This window comes from Antedon mediterranea, chromosome 2 (genome assembly GCF_964355755.1).
Source record: "Antedon mediterranea chromosome 2, ecAntMedi1.1, whole genome shotgun sequence".
In the NCBI taxonomy this organism is placed as follows: Eukaryota; Metazoa; Echinodermata; class Crinoidea; order Comatulida; family Antedonidae; genus Antedon; species Antedon mediterranea.
The window spans coordinates 13,934,398-13,956,089 of NC_092671.1; the positions used below are offsets into that span (position 1 = coordinate 13,934,398).

At 33.3% G+C, this 21,692-nt stretch overlaps 2 protein-coding genes and 1 long non-coding RNA gene across 6 annotated transcripts in view; 2 read left to right on the forward strand and 1 right to left on the reverse strand.

Moving 5' to 3' along the window:
- LOC140040484 (small ribosomal subunit protein eS26) overlaps positions 1–21,692 on the forward strand; it is a 375,295-nt gene that overhangs the window by 275,963 nt on the left and 77,640 nt on the right. Inside the window, exon 1 of one of the 2 annotated variants that reach the window (XM_072086470.1) lies at positions 8,402–8,405. The exons of the other annotated variant lie outside the window; for it this stretch is intronic. Within the exon in view, the coding sequence (XP_071942571.1) occupies positions 8,404–8,405 (2 nt within the window). The 5' untranslated portion in view covers positions 8,402–8,403. Of the gene's footprint in view, positions 1–8,401; positions 8,406–21,692 lie in introns of those variants that run through there. 2 annotated transcript variants of the gene reach the window in all.
- On the reverse strand, positions 4,519–9,778 carry LOC140040481 (medium-chain acyl-CoA ligase ACSF2, mitochondrial-like). The gene is made up of 13 exons (XM_072086465.1): positions 9,680–9,778; positions 9,160–9,255; positions 8,668–8,813; positions 8,433–8,524; positions 8,120–8,193; positions 7,757–7,858; positions 7,235–7,383; positions 7,044–7,098; positions 6,122–6,208; positions 5,777–5,829; positions 5,458–5,515; positions 5,065–5,133; positions 4,519–4,869 (listed from the first exon to the last, which is right to left on the reverse strand). Exons 1-13 carry the CDS (start codon positions 9,740–9,742, stop codon positions 4,786–4,788), a joined length of 1,128 nt encoding a protein of 375 aa, XP_071942566.1. The 5' UTR covers positions 9,743–9,778; the 3' UTR covers positions 4,519–4,785.
- LOC140039686 (uncharacterized) lies at positions 11,626–15,046 on the forward strand. Of its 3 annotated transcripts, none has more exons than XR_011842554.1 (3): positions 11,626–12,370; positions 13,026–13,166; positions 13,712–15,046. It is a non-coding gene; the product is annotated as an uncharacterized lncRNA (long non-coding RNA). The 3 variants fall into 3 exon arrangements; XR_011842555.1 differs by having other exon boundaries at positions 11,626–12,334; XR_011842556.1 differs by having other exon boundaries at positions 11,626–11,802.

The window sequence follows — 21,692 nt, forward strand, 5'->3', positions numbered from 1 at the left end:
ATCAAAAAACATAAAATGGAAGGGTTGCCCAAATTTGGTATGGGGAAAGCAGCCATTTTGGATTTTTACGGTATAATGGTATACATGTAATACTATATGCACTGTTCAAAATCATGTGTATTGTGTTAATACTGGGCTACATAAACAGGTACAGTATGTCTATTCAGAGTCTCAATGTGAATGTTGGTCTAATTACGAACAACTGACACGCTTTTGGCTTTTATTTTGAACCCATAAAATACTATCCAAAAGAGAAAGATTCACGACGACCCAATTAATCCTTACACAGAAGAAATTAGTTTCAATTGGCTTTAGCTCTGGATGTCATATTTAAAAAAAGCACAGGAAATCGAATCGAATCTATTACAGTGAACTTTGAACAAGTTTTAAGGGTTCCCAACAAAATAATTTTTCTCGAATTAACCCAAAGGCATATTGCGATATAGTCATTTTATTTTATTTTATTTTATTTATTTTATTTTTAAAACCAGAAACAACAGCAGAAACAAATCCGCCACTTACAGCTTGGTTTAACAGATACAAAACAATTACAACAACTCAGAAACACTTAAATTACGACGAAACAGATAAAGATTGGAATTAAAAATGTCAATATGGGGATGGGCCTGGACTAAACTATTATAATATAAACTTAATCTACTGATGTAACCACTTTTGAGAACATTGACTCTACAAAAGGGAACACAAAGGATACTATTGTTTCTTAAATTACGGGCGGGAACACGAATACCGAAATAGGAGATAAAGTTGCAGTCAAAAATAGAATGAAGACATTTAAAAAGAAAAATAAGATCATTGTGACATCTACGTAATGAAGGGGGAGATATGGGATATATTTTTTTATCATCACAATTATAAAGATTGTTACATTTAAAAAGATTATTCTGATTGTGGTTGTGGCTGATGTAGCGCAAAAATCTAGAATAGAGTCGGTCAAAACGTGAGGCTTGGGTTTTGGAGATTGAATTGTAAATAACAGAACAAAAGTCTAAATTAGGTTGGATTAAGGTGATATATAGATAAACTTTGGAAGAACGACCGTTCTAGAAACACAAAATACTTTAGGGGTTATTAAAAATAATAGTTCTGGACCTATTGGGTATTTTGTAATATCTCAAATGGAATGGTGATCTAGCATCATCACCAACCTAATTATGTAAAAAGCCAAACCAATCCTTTTCATTATTATGTTGTTTGTATCTTAAATTAAGAAATAATAATAATAATAATAATAATAACACTAATAACAATAATAATAATAATAATAATAACACCACTAATAATAATAATAATAATAATAATAATTTAGGTATTTGTATAGCGCCAGAATCAACTAAACCGAAGTAAAAATCAAAGGCGCTTATATTGGATGTTAAAAAGATGCGTTTTAAGTTCTTTTTTAAAAATTAAATAGCAATAGAAGTTGAATGAGTAAAATGACGAGGGAGAGAATTCCAAAGAGAAGCAGCAGAGAACATAAAAGACCTTTGTCCATAAGATTTGGTGTTAATTCTAGAAACAAGTAGTAGGTTTTGATCAGCCGAACGAAGAAAAGCAAGAGGGGTGTAGGTGGGAAGAAGATCAAGGATATAAGTAGGTTGTTTAAGATAACTGAATCTAACCCTATCACAAATATGTAGGCCTATTTAAGGCAAATGCAGTCGCAGAAGGCCGTGCTTGGTTTAGTCAGTGCAAAAGTGAAACAATGTTACCAACTGAAGGAAGAAAATGACAAAACAATGCAACAAGCCTATATAATTTCCAAACGTGCCACCCTCTTACCTTTTTCGGCAAGTATAAGTGTTCAGACATTGTCTCATGGTAACTTTGACTTAAAACAAACTCGCACCGACCATGACACTCAGTAAATAACTTCAGTTACATTGGAATTACTAGTAATTGGTTTACGGAGTTTTGAGATCGATGAACTTGGTGGAAGAGACATTATATTATTACCTCAGCCTCACCATGGAACTGATGTAAAAAGTATGAACCTTTAGTTGGCCAGCACTCTAGTTTAGTCACTAAAAATCAGTATCGGACTATCTTCAAAAGGTTTGACTACGGTGAAGAACTTAACGTTTAAAAAAAAGGATGCGTGTTAACAAATGCCGTTAATGTAAGGCTTATTTCTTGACTTGGTCACATAGATCCCAGGGACGACAACATTTAAAGGAATATAGACCTGGAAAATGCACTCTTACTTTAATATAATTTTTTCAGAGGATTAAAAATAGCTCCTTGTCGAGTAAACCGGGGTTTCCTTCTTCCTTATTACTCACACTATAGTGTAACCTACAAAGTTTACGTGAGAAGATATAATAAGAATTACATTTCTACAATGTTGTAGGATTAATGATTCCTGTACAAAAGAAGTTTAAACAATAGTTCGTGTAATCAAGGTCATTACAACGCCGGCATTGGTTAATTCACCTAATAATAATAATTGTGTTAACAAATTTTAGAAATCTACGCCTTCGGATGGTTAAAATTGCACTCATAATCAATATTCAATATTCATTATGGGGTTTTGCATAGAAAATAAGGGGGAACCATCCCTCCTAAAAATATGTGGGGGAGGAGCTACTGTATTAGTGAATAATCGAACAATATAACCCAGTTATTGTTTATTTTCCTACCATCTCATCCAGATGGACTTTTGGAATGTTTAGCAATTGATTAGAACATTGGCTCAAACACAACCAGCTTGTTGATAATTATGCAGACCGTTTAATCAAAACTGCTATAGTTGGTGGTATGTTGTCATATGATGTCTGATTTTTTTAGAAAAAAATAAATTTTCTATGGAATGAACCCCTGAGAATACGACAAAATGACAGTTGGTAGATGACGCTAGATTTAACATTTTCACCAAAAAGCAGCAACATACCATTAACTGGAGTTTTATCATTTTCCCAGCAAAATTTTGAATTAAGATACAATTAGCAGTTATAATAAAAAAAAGAATGATTTCCCTCTTTCACATTATTGCTGTAGTGGTCAAGGTCAACGCGGTAGAAGTTCCCTTGGCTTTGGAAATGAAGACATTTTAAAACTGGACTACGGCATTCTATCCCAACCATTATTCTAACTTACCCTATCTTTGAAGTCTTTAAACGTTATTCGCTCTTTATCTTCCACAAACACGTACATTTCTCGATCTGGGTGGTCAGAAACACGTTTTTCAAGTAACTGATGAGCTGTAAGTCCAATTAGTGGACAACTGTCTTGTGAAATTGCATAGCTTGTATTATTTCTTTCGAGCTCCATTTTCTACCAAAAAATGTTTATTTCGATGCTTATAAAATAGGCCTACATCAAGTATTTTAAATGCTCAAGCTCGCAGGTACGAGACGAATTATTTGGGAATGGAGTTGTGGCTTGGTGATTATGATGCTTGGCTACCACTCCAAGGGTCCTGGGTTCAAGTCCCGTCACATGTCAGGACAAAATTACAACTTCACTCCCAAAGACTTGTAATAAGACTTTGTTTATAGTAGAGCATCTTGTGTATGTTTGTCCTGTGAACCTCTGAGGGGTCCCTAATGATCAGCAATTGCTGGATGGATCACCCTCAATAAATATGGTACAAAAAAAAATAAAAAAATTAACATACGCAAATTTAATGGCTGAGTAAAGAAGACCATGATTTTTAACCTTTTTTATTTTATGAAACTTTAAATTATTTCAGAACATAGCAATTTTAACCTTGATCAGAAAAAACATTGAAGACTAATACACTTACTTTGTTTAATGTATACGATTACCGATAGGATTTACCAGTATAAGACCGATTGTTGTTGAGTAAAACTAAGATGACTGACAGTATACGTGCCAGTCGGAAAACCATTTATTTCATTTTCATTTATTTCGTCAAGACATAAACATAACAAACAAGCAAAAACCAGAAATCCGTGACGGTGACGGGATTAAACAGAAGCAAACTGAATTGCTGTATACATTTTCACGACCGTCACGGGTGACAAAAAAGACAATTAAGATCATTAGTCATATACATATAGGAAAACGAAGATATGTAATAAAAATCTACCCACTCACTTTAAACAAAATACACAAAAACATGCTGCTTTTACTTACAATCAAAGATTTATTAGGCGATTCACACTAGACGGACTATCAGTCCTATTGTCAAGGATTCAAATTTATCTTTTCAGACAATTTTATCTCAAAACTAACTCCAAACTTTGAACAATGGTATCTGTTCCATGATTTTAAGAGCATTAAAGGAACAAATGGATTACTCGCAAATCAAATTTACCATCAAATTGGCAGCATAGCTGTGACATTCATTTGATTTTGTTTATTATACCTGGCCGTTGCAACGAAGATCAAAATAATATAGTAAAGAAATAATCGAAAAGTATTCACATCTTAAAGGACAAGATTAGAAAACACCTGAAAAAACAGTCAAACAAATCATATTGTTATTATCCACTTTATTGGATATTATACAGTAAATATTAAAGGTTATTGGATGACTTTCTAACATTTCAGAAAATGGTTTGATATATAATAAGTTCATTCATATTCAGTTGTAGAAAAGAACGACGTTCATGATTCTATATGAGATATCGAGTATGCCGCTCCTCTTGCATTTAAAAAGTGTTTTTTTTTTATTGAATGAATCTCAACATTCATTTGTACACATACTTTTATTTAACTTCTTTCTATAACAATTAATTACTATTAGTAATACAAGGTTAGAAAATATATAACATAGATTTTTCTTCTAAACTGACGTTGTCAATTCAAATTCCCCTTTACTTTCAAAATATACTCATTTTTAATTCTGTATTCCATTTGCTTTGTAAGTGCTTTGCGGTCAATCTGAAAAAAACCCATACATTACAGTTATTGACATTGTACATACTTATTGGATGATGAATGTGGAGCTGTAGCTTGGTGGTTAACCAACTCCACTCCCTACGATACATTTTAAAATAGTTTATCCATCCTGTAATTGGCAAGTTTGTGCTGTTGGATACGTAAGAAATAAAAAAAAAAGAATGTTAGTAAGCCTACCTTTCCAACATCAGTTGTCGTAAAATGATCGACTATTAGAACATAACCAGGTAGGTTTACGTCACGAACCTGAAAACAAAGCTAACAATATTGAAAAAAAACAGGCAATAAAGAATATACGAAAATTAGAGTAGACTTACTTAATGCACGAATAATATTTGATAAATAAAATAGCTTCTACACTTTGCAACACGGGATATTCTCTTCTCTGTCTACCCATTGATTGTACCTCAATTTTAAAAAATGTTGACTTATCGACATCGCTCCGCTGTCACAGATTATGTAACAATTTGGAACACGACAGAGAAACCAATCACTACTGCGTCAGAAGAACTTAAAGTTTTGTCAACAAGAAATTATTGATACCAGGAAACTATAACTGTAATTACCAACCTTTCCATTTAAGTAGGCAAAAATGTGCTCTCCGTCGATAGTTATATCATTTTGTGGTCTGTAATATTATATATATATATATATATATTATTGCATTGTACCTAAATATCTTAAACACGGTATAATTAATGGTATATTATCCTTTGCGGGGGTATAATGGATGGCAAAATAGGTACACATTTCTAGTTTAGCCTATAGGTAGTGAGTAATTTTGTCTTTCTGGTGTGGCGTTTGCTAGCAACATTGTATTGTGCATTCTCCTGCTTATTTTGACTTTCTTGCAGGTTAGCGTCCTTTTTAACAACACAAGAAAACAAACCTTATACATATGCAAATCTCCATCCCAAGACGTTTATCTGACACTCCAATTACCTATGAACAATAAATAGTTGGTAATACTCTATAGATTTTTAACGATAGTAAAATTATAGAGCGAGGCGCGCTCTTCTATTAAAATGTCGTAGACTAGGGAAGATTGAATAATAGGGAAGATTGAATAATAGGATAGTCGTGAAAGACCGTAAGTACGAATACGAATTCATCAAACCCTATAAATACGATAGGGGAATCGATTATTTGAAGTAATGTTTTGTCTATTTAAACTTAATCAATGCATCTATAGGTACGACGTAATGCGCAAAATGCCACAAGAACTTTATCTCACCTGAACTTGGTTTATTGACGGATGTTGTGAAAGTATATTTTCCATTGGAGCTGGGAACACTTTTGCCCCGCCTTTATTTATTATTTCCTATACACAAACATAATGATTTTTATTTAAGGTCTATGTTACCAAACTGGAATATTGTTTAACTAAACCTTTTAATTGTTTTTAAAGCTTGGTTTTTACTAGCGACGCAACGTAACGCAACCTATGCAACGTAAGATAATGCCTTTCCGATAATTGTATTTTCCTCCGCCTGCCTGAAATCAAACCTGCGACTTTATAGCACTATTGCGTCGTCGGTTCTTAAGCTTGGTTCCCACTAGAACGTAACGCAAGGACGTAAACGCAATGCAAGCGTGTTAACCAATAGACAGTTAGCAATCAAAAGCGAATAAGCCATCGCTTGTGATTGGTCAATTCACTTGCGTTGCGTTACGTCCTTGTGTTGCGTCGCTAGTGGGAACCACGCTTCACTTGTGATTACGCAATACAACACTTTGCGTCAAAACGTCGCTGCGTTGCTTCGCTAATAGGAACCACGCTTAAAGCTTGATTCCCACTAGAACGTAACGTGAGGACGTAAACGCAAAGCAAGCGTTTTAACCAATGACAAGCGAAGTTATAGACAGTTAGCAATCACAAGCGAATAAGCCATCGCTTGTGATTGGTCAATTCACTTGCGTTGCGTTACGTCCTTGTGTTGCGTCGCTAGTGGGAACCACGCTTTAGAGGGAAGTGGAATGAGCATAATTTACTACTAAAGGCCCACGGTAAGGTTGGGTTTCTAAAATAGAAATCGCCACCATTCCCTCCTCTCGTGTAGGCTATGCAGAACACATTCTGAGACTTCTTTCTCAAATATGAAAAAACTGAACTTAACGTATGAATTTTACATAATTAAAGTTGAAATGTGTACTACCGTTTGTCTACCCACTATCGCAAGAATACCATATTCATCAAACACACCAAGGTCACTAAAAAGGAAACATGTTAAGTTTTATTTCACTTTCGTATCAACTAATAACCTTTCAGATATATATTAATAGTCATAACTAATATAAATGTATTCATTAAAATCCGAAAATAATATTAATAATAACGCATAATTACCCTGTTTTAAACCATGCACGAGGTGTCAACGTATCTTTGGTACGTTTCTCGTCACCTAAATATTCCTTAAACATACCAGGAGAACGACACCATATCTCGCCCACATTGCCAAGTGGTACACATATACCGTCATCATTAACAACTTTGATCTAAGAAAAAAGACATTTAAGTAAGTTCGCAATGCTTCAGCAATGTAAGAAGAAAAATATTCAATAGCATAACATACAGGTATCACAGATTGGAAAAAAGGGCGGGAGTTTTAAATTTATTTTTGGCAGTTGGACTTATTACTACTGTTTTATAAAAGTGCAGATCTAATTAAGATCAAAATAAACAACCAAAAATCCATTGACTTGACCTGCAATTCAATTTGACTATGTTTTTCAGATAAACAATTTATTTTCGATCTATTATGTGACATTAACATGGCATATTTAAAAAAAAAAAAAAATTTCAGGGTGACAATATATCTTTAAATATTATGATAAACAATATAAACAAAACTATTTCATTATACATTACTTCAACATTTGGAAACGGTTTGCCCGGCGAGTGTCGAATTGTCGGTGAGTCCCACTGCGTCGACGATGTTAATAACATTCCCTCTGTCGAGCCATATGACATCTACAAAAACAAGCACACTTCATGAGCGGATTAAATAGATTTTAAATCTTGCTTTGGGCTACTACTATTACTTATTGCCCCTCCTCTTGAATTTCTGTTTTCGCGATGTTATTTTGTTATCATTTCTTTTTCTTAAATATTAATCAAGATCAACAATATGTATAGTTAGTGTATCAGGAACAAAGAGTAATATAATATGATTAAGAAATATGTAAACGGGAACACTATCTATAGTTTGCAGGTGAATGTACAATTTCTTACTATCACTTGGCAGTTAGCTTTTCTTTCAAAGTTCTCCATCATATCTACGGGTATACTCGATCCTCCAGTACTACCTGATATAAGACACAAAACTCAAAATGAGAAGGCTCATTCAGTCGATTAATAAAACTCTATTGTTGAAGTGTTTTCATTTGTTAATGTTTTCTTTCTTATTCTATTTATTCGACTTATTTATTGAAGTATTCGAAGAGGATTACACGGAATTATTCAAATGAAAATCATTTTGTCAAATTAAATTATTGTTTAGCCTATTTAAAGTGAATATTGAGATAACAAAATAAATGATACTAACATACAGTCAGCGATCTTAAGTCATATTTGTCGACTTCTTTGAAGTTTACAAAATCGTACAGACCCTTGATTAGAAATAGCGTATCTGTGCACCTATAGTAAGGGTACATAAGTATAATAAATATCATCTGGTAAACAAAATAATTGAATAAAAGACTCTAAATGGATTGGTGTACCAGCCTATTGCATACTTACTTTTCGGATTTGTTTGTTGATTAAGTAGGCATTACACTTACCGTTCATTTTGAATTGTTTCTAGAGTAGATTGAATGGTATAAGTTGGTGACGCAAGTACTGCAGTTATACCGACCACGAGAGGTGGCATTACCAAGGATATCTCTCCGCTAACGTGTGTGGAATTGCGGCCCAAATATCTGCGGTGCTACGATATTAACAGAATTAGTGTCTATTACTAAAGATGTAATGTCCTTCAAAAACATAACAAGAAAAATAATAAAATCAGACTTTGTTTTTTCAGGTATTATTTTTTCCATCCAAATTTTGATAACAGTGACTAACCTTTAGGCCTCTGTAGCATTAGGCCTAATGACATATTCAACCAAACAACTATAACAATTATTTTGTCAGGAAAATATATCTTTAATATTCACAACATGGGTGACCAATGATTGCAGTTCAAATCATCAGTGTTTGATGGGAGCATAGCTTAAAGAACAGTGCACTATCGTGATACAACATACACTAAATAGCTTGTTCAATATGCTTACTGGTTTATCCTCTTCAATGTAAGATAAAAACGTGTTACAGCCATTGATACCACTGGAATGTGTATGGACTACGAGCTTAGGGGGTCCTGTGGAACCCTGTTTTAATGAGAAAATATAAATTACATTGATGTGCAGTATGTTTTTCCATGATGCTGGATTCTACTATATAGAGAAGATACCCCAAAGGGCACACAATGTCATTATTGCAAATAATGTGTTCACATGGTCTTTGAAGATTCTATCTTACACTTTAAATCTAATAAAAATCTTTATCGTAAAAGGTTTTATCCTATAGAACTATAAGATAATATTTCCACACGTCTAATCAAATGGCGTCATGATCAGTAAGAGCGATAAAATCATGACGATATAACGATTGTTCTTATTGATTATGACGTCATTTTTTTGGGATTTAAAAAAATGTTATATCTTTTTTAAAGACAGCATTAATGGTTATGGTTATCCTATACTTTGCAAGAAAAATGCCTGATTCATTTATTAGTCTTTTCGTATGTCTTACCGATGTACTAAAAATATCACAGTCATCATCCGGGTTAACTTCATTTTTTCTTTGGCTGAACATTTCTCTAAATTTAGGTTCAAATCCGATTTTCTCAATCTCATCGAGCAAATATGTACTGTCAACAACAGCGAAAAAGATTTGATACAAAAAAGAACAGTATCGAAAGTAGAATAATGAATAATATTGGTGGAAAACAAATTATATTAATTCAAATTCACATTAGATTGAGATTGACAAGACGATTACACAATAGAAAAGTCGAGATAAACGAAAGGAACAAAGTTTATTGGAAATATAGTCATATCTAAGATAAACATAAGATTACTATACCCTTTGTTATCGTCTCCGACGCCTATAATGGTATTTGGAAGTCTGTGAAGATAAATTTTAACATTTAAAAGAGCATTTGATTTAAAGAACTTTAAAGAGCGTTTCGTTTTGCGACCACGCTTTGGTATGTTGTTGGTATAGTCCCACATCTGTACATAGGCCACCAAAATTGTGCCGAGGAGATAATTTTTGACTTGTTCCAGGTCGTCGTAAACAATATTATTCATATTTACCTGATCGATTTGTCGGAACTCTCCTTGATGTCTTCCAATCTATTGGATAAGTTACGCGGATTCCTCCCTAACACAATTACTTTTGAATCAGTCTGTGAAAAAAAAACTACTATTCAAAGCATTACAATGGCAATAAATGTTGCTTAGCCAATTATTTCCAGTATTTTAACAATGTAATATCAGGGAGTTGTTCTGGTAATATACTATAGAAAGCATAATCTTCTACTTTAAATATTGCATTTAACACGATTTCTTCTTGAGTCAAAAATCAAGGTCTACGTGACAAGTTTTATAGTGAACTGGAAATTGTGATTTTATTTTCAAAATAATAATAATAATGGTTTTTAAAAAACTTACACGATGTAAGATGTCTTGTACAGTACTGTTAGGAAAGTTTGCACGAATCCGAACCTATCAACAAAATGTCAAGATGATGAAACCAAGCTTTATTTTCTATAAAATGTTTCACATTTCAAAAATTCACGTCTGATTCAGTCTGTAAAATTGGTCAAACATCTTACCTTAGAATAGGCATTCATTCCAAAACAAATTTCAAACTGTAGATCATATTATAAAATAAATTTTCTTCCAAACTTTCAGCTATCATATTCTACATAGAATATATGAAACATTATTGAATTTCAACGGTGTATCTATTGTCACTAAATTAATAAAGTCTTACAGATATAAGGCCAATAGATCTTGCAGCGGCTACACAAAGTGGAAATTCCATGTGCAGATCTGTCCAAATGGCTAGTCGGTCACCTTTCTCCATGCCAAGAGATAATAGTCCACAAGCTATGTTTTCAACCTAAATCAACAAAAGGCTATTTAAGTAATTTTATTGTTAACGTAATTTTTTCCATAGTCGCAGCATGGGAATTGTGAAATGATGTTGATTTGACCGTAAAAACCATGTTATCGTCGTCGTTATCAGGGAGACATCTCCATGTCGTTATCAAGTAAAGTTATCAAACAATAAACATGATCAGTAAGTCTATTTAAAAACAATTGTTCACCACTTGCATATTATACAATCCTGGGTTCCTTACCCGATCTTTGAAGTCTTTAAATGTTATTCGCTCTTTGTCTTCCACAAACACGTACATTTCTCGATCTGGGTGGTCAAAAACACGTTTTTCAAGTAACTGATGAGCTGTAAGTCCAATTAGTTGACAACTGCGATGGGAACTTACGTAACTTATATTTCTTTCGATCTCCATTTTCTACGGGGGAAAAGAGTGTAAAACCTTTATAAATAGATACCATACCCATATGCAATTCTATTGGTAGGCGGATGACCGCTCGTATAGATCATGGATTTCTGTATCCGCTCTAGTAATCGCTCTTATATGTTCCACACACCCGATTCTGCTACTGTCCACATGTGCTATCTGTAAAACTATAGCAAGTTATACACGTTGTTGTCTGCTATAAATGCTGTACTTTTAACACACGGTACACTGTCTGTAGCACAGTGTCTGTTGACAATTTACAATGATGTACTGTACAACCATAGATAGGCAGGTTTTCGTACTGCCATGCAAGAATGGATAGGTGTTTTCCGCCGCTTTTAGGCCTTCTTGTCAATTATTGTTATTATTATACGAATTACGTAATTAGTTTAGTAGCTCATCTACCTTTTTAGCAGGGCATAATGAATAGTGTAGCTAGGCTAGGCCTACTAGTCTAGCGGGAAATCAACCAATTATTTGGTTGGATACGAGTTTAGGGTAGGAAGTTAAGTACGAGTTGGCATAGGTACGAGTCGACCAGGGGTGAATCGACCAGGGTACTACCGGCCGCCCTACTAGAGCATAGGCTACAGGCCTGCAGGAATGGGAAATCTGTCCTAGCTATAGGCATAGGCCTACATTGGGACGCCCAAAAAAGCCATCCCATGAGCATAAAAAGGCTTCGTAGAGCCAGACGTGTTAGCCTATACTACACAGTACTAGTACGTCTACCATTTATTATAGTTCCATGGTACTATACTACGGATCACTACTATCTAGACCTAGCTAGTATGCTAGAGTTCCAGTAATTTCGGTCGCGTTTTCGGCCTACTTATCAGGAGGGCATGTGAGAGGTGAGGTAGGTTAGCCCAGCTAGGCTAAACTAACCTGTAAGTAGTATTCTAGCATGGGAACGAGTTGGCACAGTGGTACGGGTTGACCCTTATCATTTTCTAGGGTGCTGGTCAACCTACCCATGCCAATTCGTACCCAATTTGGCTAACCCGTACTCAAATAATTGGTCAAATCGTACCAACTTTGGCTAACCTGTACCAAAACTTTTAATAGCATTAAATATGGATACTGGTCAGCCCATGAAGAGTACGAGCCAGCCCTTGATGATTACTAGAGTGCGAGCCAACATTTTGGGTACGGATATACCAAAATTTGGTTACCAGTTGGAATTGCGAGTTGACCTGTATTCTTCTAGCTAATCTTACTAGGCCTCGAGTAGGTCTACGCTAAATTCCGGCTACAATAATGGTCTATTCTGTTTATAGCTTTATTGATACTGGGTTCAAATCTGGGTTGGGACGGCTTTTTCTCATTCAAAAACAGATTTCTTTATAATAATAAAATAATATCGGCCTATGAATTTAACTTAATATTGTATTGTTTACATAATATTAGTAATTCCCATTGCATTTATTATTATTATTATTATATATTTTACGGTTACCCCTTAATTATAGTAACTATAGTATAACTTCCTTGTTATATTTTACAATATTGTCTTCATAATTCAGCAATTTTTTTTTTTCACAGCACAAATTATCATACTGAATCATCACACACCAAGTCTCATGAAATCTCTACTGTATTTCTGCAAGCTAATGCAGCTACATGGTATTGCCTTGAGGCTAAATTACACTGTATACTGGCACTACCATCATTCCTAGCCCACACGTAAGTACAGTCGTGTACTACTGATTCCATCCTGTGGTCAAGGCTTTATTTGCTCTTATGCTTATTTCCTCTAACATACAGAGTATGTATGGCTTCTAATTTGCTTTTATACCGGTTAATTTAAAAATCATTTATGCCTATTGGTGCATAAAGATCAAATTTAGACTGTAAATACTGGAATAATCACCCAAAATTTATTTCACAGCTAGAAAAAAGCATACAGAGTTTTTTGTTGTTTGTTTTATTCATAACTGTTGAATTGCATCCCAATACATGGTATTGGTATTATATCTATAAATATAAAGTACTCTCTTATAAATAGATGTATCTCTCCAAACTACTCCAACTATAGTATACTAATAATGTACTATTAGCATACTACTGTACACTTTGTAGACAAGAAATAAGTTGTATCCACCTAGAGGACTTATGTTAGTACTGTACAGTCGATCGTCCTCTCACTGGCCTGGTCAACATAATCTACGCCTAGATTATTACAGTAATTAAAAAGTACATTATTACAGAGATTTTTTTTTTTTTTGCAGAAATCAAAGTTATGTGTATAGAAAGCAGTACTCGTATTAAAAACTAAGCAGGTTGTACTGAACGCAAACTGGCAGGATATTTTGAATATTTTTTGTTCATTTTCCACGAACTGGAGACAAAGACATATTACGACCCTTTTATTTAAATTTATTTGGATAGACCGCCATGTAAATTCATTAAAGGCTATATGATTGTTTTATATTTTAATAATGTGATAGTAGAAAACCATTGTGCATAATGAGGACTATGAATCTAATATTTACTTGCATTCTCATCTTTTTAACATTAAATTTATAATGCTGGTAATGAATTTACTATTGAAAAGGTCATGTTTCCACTTATCTCAAATGTTGGCACCCGGCCCACCTCTAACCTTGGTAGAACTGACTGTGTTCTACATGAGTACATATAGTAGTGTTTCCACCATACTACTTCAACCTGGTAATTGAATAAATTTCATTGGGGTAACATTTAAACTAATTATCACCTTTAACATAAAGTATCCTCCTGAAACATGTATTTGTACTGTACTTCATCCATTACTTAATACTAATCTATGTGATTTATGTCTAACTTCAGGAATGATCTGAGGCTAGAAGAACGAATTTCTGTACACATATAAAAAATAAACCAATGTTTTCCTAATAATTTAACCCCTAGGTTGATAACTAACAAAGAAATTATTGAAATTATGTTCTCACAATATATAGGTGTACTGTATCTACATATGCATGCTGCTGTACTTGTTTTTAACCGCATAATGGCATTGAAAACAAGAATGTTTTATAATTATTATAGGTTATTTCTAAATATTAAAAGTCTGAAACAGAAACTAAATGTTACCAAACTATGTTTTTGAAAATCTCTATGATATAATATAATAATATGAACATAATATTAAATTATATTGATAATCATCATGTCCTTATAAATTCATTTATATTTCTTTTGTGTAATATAGTTCATATATTATGTATTAAATAAATTGGTAAGGCCCTATACTGTTTATATTTAAGGAAAGTTTATATACACTATTATTTTATGCCTACCAATATAGTATTAATTGTTTATGTAACTATTTTGTCTAATTGCATTGATTTTTTGTATAGGCCAATGGCATTAATGTTTTTCTCAAAGCAAATTAGCCTAATAATGCCATATTTAGACACATAATTCTTTGATTTCTGATATTCTGTACTTGTGTATGCATTACTAAAATAGTAGTTATTTTATTTCATTTATAATGTATGTATAAACATTTATTCAGTTTTTTTTTACCTTTTTAAGTTTAAAAAATATTAAAATACCTATCAACCTTTCTGTTATTGTTACTATTATAATATTTTTTGCAGAAGATTGATTTCAATAAAAAAATTTAAAACATTTAATTTGACTTATACTGTACTATGTTAGTTCAGGAGATGAAGTGTGTGTTGGTAGAATCTGGTGTGTTTGAGGTTGGTGATGTGAGGTGTATTTTTGTGACTTGAAGACCTAAATTAGATGTTTTCTGAAGAAAAGAAGCAAATAGGCTTCCCAATAAAATAGTATGTAACAGTGTATATTAAAGTACATTGAATGAATTCGAGCGGAAAAATAACACACATAAAAAAACATTCATTTCCTTGTCGAAAAGCGCCCTCTCTAGTTTTCTATTAATTTATTAATAATTATTATTAATTAATGAGTAATATAAACATATTTTTAACATTTCATGCTGGAAGCTGATTCTACTCCAAACAAAGTTTCATACCTCCAAATTTCATCAACGTATTCAAAGCACTTCAATAAATATCACATTGAACATTAAAAATTAGGGTTATGGATAGAATTTTGCTTAAAACATATACAAAAAACATCGATAAAAATATTTTTCGTATTCAAAAACATTTGATACTTGGTATAAATGTTCAATATAGGTTGCTCCATCCATATTGCAAAAAAAAAAATGACTATCGAGCCATATTACTGATTTTTTAAATTTACGTTTTTACAAAATGTACACTTATGAAAGACCATACAATTCCAATGCATTTTTTAAACCTAATAACGATTTTGAAAAAAACAACCAACAAAATACGTTCATGAATGAAATTTTGTTTCTGTGAATAGAGCAACCTATATTGAACATATAAAAGAAGTTTCAAATGTTTTTAAATTCGGAAAGTATTTTTTATCGATGTTTTTTGTATATGTTTTTAAGCAAAATTCTATCCATAACCCTAATTTTTAATGTTCAATGTGATATTTATTGAAGTGCTTTGAATACGTTGACGAAATTGGGAGGTATGACACCTTGTTAGGAGTAGTATCAGCTTCCAGCATTAAATGTTAAAAATAAGTTTATATTACTCATTAATTAATAATAATTATTAATAAATTAATAGAAAACTAGAGAGGGCGCATTTCGACAAGGAAATGAATGATTTTTTATGTGTGTTATTTTTCCGCTCGAGTTTATTCAATGTAGTGTAACACTGTTACATACTATTTTATTGGGAATTATTTTTGTGTGAGTCTTCTTGGAGTTGTTTGAAAGCCTATCCACTTACTTCTTTTCTTCAGAAAACATCTAATTTAGGTCTTAAAGTGACAAAAATACACCTCACATCACCAACCTCCAACACACCAGATTCTCCCAACACACACTTCATCTCCTGAACTAACATAGTACAGTATAAGTCAAATTAATTGTTTAAAATGTTTTTATTGAAATCAATCTGCCTCAAAAAATATTATAATAGTAACAATAACAGAAAGGTAGATAGGTATTTTAATAATTATTTTTAAACTTAAAAATGTAAAAAAAACTGAATAAAAGTTTATACATACATTATAAATGAAATAAAATAACTACTATTTTAGTAATGCATACACAAGTACAGAATATCAGAAATCAATGAATTATGTTTCTAAATATGGCATTATTAGGCTAATTTGATTTGAGAAAACATTAATGCCATTGGCCTATACAAAAAATCAATGCAATTAGACAAAATAGTTACATAAACAATTAATACTAATATTGGTAGGCATAAAATAATAGTGTATATAAACTTTCCTTAAATATAAACAGTATAGGGCCTTACCAATTTATTTAATACATAATAATGAACTATATTACACAAAAGAAATATAAATGAATTTATAAGGACATGATGATTATCAAAAATAGTCAATATAATTTAATATTATGTTCATATTATTATAATTATATCAATCATAGAGATTTTCAAAAACATAGTTTGGTAACATTTAGTTTCTTTTTCAGACCTTCAATATTTGGAAATAACATAATAATTATAAAACATTCTTTTTTTTTAATGCCATTATGCGGTTAAAAACAAGTACAGCAGTATGCATATGTAGATACAGTACACATATATTGTGAGAACACAATTTCAATAATTTCTTTGTTAGTTATCAACCTAGGGGTTAAATTTTTAGGAAAACATTGGTTTATTTTTTATATAAATTATACATATGTGCAGAAATTCGTTCTTCTAGCCTCAGATCATTCCTGAAGTTAGACATAAATCACCCAAATTAGTATTAAGTAATTAAATGAATAGTAGATGAAGTAAGTACAAATACATGTTTCAGGAGGATACTTTATGTTAAAGGTGATAATTTTACCCCGATGAAATGTATTCAATTACCAGGTCGAAGTATGGTGGAAACACTACTATATGGCAAATTAAATGTACTCATATAGAACACAGTCAGTTCTACCAAGGTTAGAGGTGTGCCACAATTTGAGATAAGTGGACACATGACTTTTTCAATAGTAAATTCATTACCAGCATTATAAATAAACTTTTAAAAAGATGAGAATGTAAGTAAATATCAGATTCATAGTCCTCATTATACACAATGATTTTCTACTATCACATATTAAAATATAAAACAATCATATAGCCTTTAACGAATTTACATGGAGGTCTATCCAAATAAATTTAAATAAAAGGGTCGTAATATGTCTTCGTCTCCAGTTCGTGGAATTGAAGTTAGGATTCCATCATTTCAACAACAAAAAATATTAAAAATTTTCCTGCCAGTTTGCGTTCAAGAGTACAACCTGCTTAGTTTTAAATATGAGTACTGCTTTCTATACACATAACTTTGATTTCTGAAAAAAAAAAAAAAAATCCCTGTAATAATGTACTTTAATTACTGTAATAATCTAGGCGTAGATTATGTTGACCAGACCAGTGAGAGGACGATCGACTGTACAGTACTAACATAAGTCCTGTAGGTGGATACAACTTATTTCTTGTCTAAAAAGTGTACAGTAGTATGCTAATAGTACTATTATTAGATTAGGTAGTTGGAGTAGTTTGGAGAGATACATCTATTTATAAGAGAGTACTTTATTATTATAGATATAATACCAATAGGTACCATGTATTGGGATGCAATTCAACAGTTATGAATAAAAAAAACTCTGTATGCTTTTTTCTGGCTGTGAAATATAAAATTGTTAAATGAAAAAGAAAATTTAGGGTGATCATCCCAGTATTTACAGTCTAAATTTGATCTTTATGCAACAATAGGCATAAACTATTTTTTAATTAACAGGTATAAAAGCAAATTAAAAGCCTTACGTACTCTGTATGTTGGAGGAAATAAGCATAAGTGCAAATAAATCCTTGACCACAGGATGTAATTCACTATTTGGAATCAGTGGTACACGACTGTGTTGGACCATAATGTGGTCCAGGTTGACGGGCCAGGAATGATGGTAGTGCCCAGTATACTGTGTAGTTTAGCCTCAAGGCAATACCATGTACTGTAGCTGGATTAGCTTGGAGAAATACACTAGAGATTTCATGAGATTTGGTGTGTGATGATTCAGTTGATAATTAGCTGTGAAAAAAAAGTGTTGAATTATGAAGAAAATATTGTAAAATATAACAAGGAAGTTATACTATAGTATAATTAAGGGGTAACCGTAAAATATATTATAATAATAAATGCAATGGGAATTACTATTACTACTAATATTATGTATACAATAAAATATTACAGTTAAATTCATAGGTCGATATTATTTTATTATTATAAGGAAATCTGTTTTAGAATGAGAAAAAACCGTCCCAACCTAGATTTGAACCCAGCTATCAATAAAGCTATAAAGCTATTGGTACGAGTTGACCAATTATTTGGGTACGAGTTAGCCAAGTTTGGTACGAGTTGACATGGGTACGTTACGGGTTGACCAGCACCCTAGAATACGGATAAAGATCAACCCGTACCCCCATGCCGACTCATTCCCATCCCATGGTAGAATACTACTTACATGTTAGTTTAGCCTAGCTGGGCTAACCTACCTCACCTCTCACATGCCCTCCTGAAAAAACGCGACCGAAATTACTGGAAACCCTACTACCCTACCCTACCAGACCTAGTACCATGGAACTATAATAAATGGTAGACGTACTAGTACTGTGTAGTATATGTTAACATGTCTGGCTCTACGAGGCCTTTTTATGCTCATAGGATGGCTTTTTTGGGCGTCCCAATGTAGGCCTATGCCTATAACTAGGACAGATTTCCCATTCCTGCAGGCCTGTAGCCTATGCTCTAGTAGGGCGCCCGGGTGTACCCTGGTCGATTCACCCCTGGTCGACTCGTACCCATGCCAACTCGTACTTAACTTCCTACCCTAAACTCGTATCCAACCAAATAATTGGTTGATTTCCCGCTAGACTAGTAGGCCTAGCCTAGCTACAATATTCATTATGCCCTGCTAAAAAGGTAGATGAGCTACTAGACTAATTACGTAATTCGTATAATAATAACAATAATTGACTAGAAGGCCTAAATAAAAGCGGCGGAAAACACCTAGGCCTATCCATTCTTGCATGGCAGTACGAAAACCTGCCTATGGTTGTACATCATTGTAAATTGTCAACAGACACTGTGCTACAGACGGGATCCAGTCAAGTCGCCCCATCGCAAAGTCGCCCCATACAAAGTCGCCCAATACAAAGTCGCCCCATCGCAAAGTCGCCCCAAAACAAAGTCGCCCCGGCACAGTCGCCCCATTACAAAGTCGCCCCATCGCAAAGTCGCCCCAACGCAAAGTCGCCCCATCGCAAAGTCGCCCCAACGCAAAGTCGCCCCATCGCAAAGTCGCCCACGGTTTTATTTCGGAAGTGCCGCCGCTAGTAGTACGCTGTTTTAATCATATAGCGGTTGCGTTTGATATCGATTGCGTTGTTACTTTGGTCGCGCTAAATGTCGTATACATTATAATGTTTATCCAGCTATTATACATAATTTGTGTTTTAATTTTTATTTTACAGGTTATAATGGAGTGATGTGCTTTTTAAAAATCATTAAAAAATAGTCCCTTGTTTGAAAGTTCTAAAAAGATTTCGAAAAGATTATCCCTGATTTATAGTTTCGAAAATGTTAATTTAATATGATTTTAAAATTAGTTACCAGAGCCACAATTACGAATCTTTCTTCAACCTACGCGTGGATACCAGCTCATTTTTTAGGATAATATAATAAGTGTATAAATAGTAGGCCTTCGTATATTTACAGTAGTTAAAACAATAACAGCGTTGTAAGACAATAAATGTTATATAGGCTACTTATTGATCATTTTGCATTTATTGACAAGTTATGTGTCTATAGTTATTTAATTTTAATTATGACTTTTCAAAATGAAGAAATAAAAAAAAGGGGATTTCTTCGCCGATATGATCGTTTTACACATGCAGGTATTTTAGTAAAATTAAAACGCTACATTTTGACCATGGAAAAACCATCGTACAGTATGATTATCGTGTGCGTGTTTTTTAAAAAGGGGAATCCCCGACGGGCAGCAGAAAGACGTAGCAGCTGTGAGAAGGAAACAGATACCAGAAGGAGCAGCTCCGATTGGTTTCAGAGAATGTTTCAGATTGCGAGTCGCTTTTTATTCAACAGCAGAATGATCATTTTACTGAAGAAATTCTTTTCAACCCTTTTGGTTATAGAACATTCTAATTATCATGCCTAATAAATATCCTCATATCGGGTGTTTATTTAATTTTAATAAACAAGACAGTGAAGAGGCACGGAATAATACGTACACGGACGTACGACGAATACACACATGCACGTCACCATTTACGACATAATAGTGGCGATATCATGATGCAATTTTATAATGGATATAATGATGGGATTGCATTTCCAGGCTTATAATCAATGTTCATTGTAATACTATGTATATAATAGTAAACTGAATGTTTATAAATAAATTGTTTTACCTAATTTGTTGCATATAAAAAATAAAAGACACAGACGTAGCCTGCGTTCCCTATAAAATATTTCACATTTAAATTTATGTACTGTTAAATGACATTATGCTGAATAATAGGCTTACTATAATCTTAAACTATGTTTACAAATTGTCATTTTTAAGGCACACATCTTTCTCTCATCATAGACCTCAGTGTAAAATAAAAACAAAAATCAATTATTAATATAGGCCTAATAATAATAAATATTCATCGACCAAAGTAAAAATAATCTAGATCGTATAGGCCTAACATCAATTTATCGCGACCAAAATTAAACGCCACCGATTTCGAACGCGACTGATATCATCGTAAAACTCCGACGGGGTTTCCCCATCTTCAGATATGGTGCGTTGTAGTGCGACAACGGCGGAGTAATTACGGGGGTTTCCCTCTGGTGAAAGCTAGAGCACGTTAGAGCGACCGCGGAGTGATTAGTTGGGGGCTTCCTCTCTGATGATTGGGGAGCGTGCCGATCGTGTGACCTGAGACTACATGGAGGGGCTTCCCCTTTTATGCCTACACGTTCCGTGTTATTTTGTGTATCATTGCGACATTTTACGCACTTTTAAACTATTTTTTAACGTTTGGGGCGACTTTGCGATGGGGCGACTTTGCGATGGGGCGACTTTGCGTTGGGGCGACTTTGCGATGGGGCGACTTTGCGTTGGGGCGACTTTGTAAT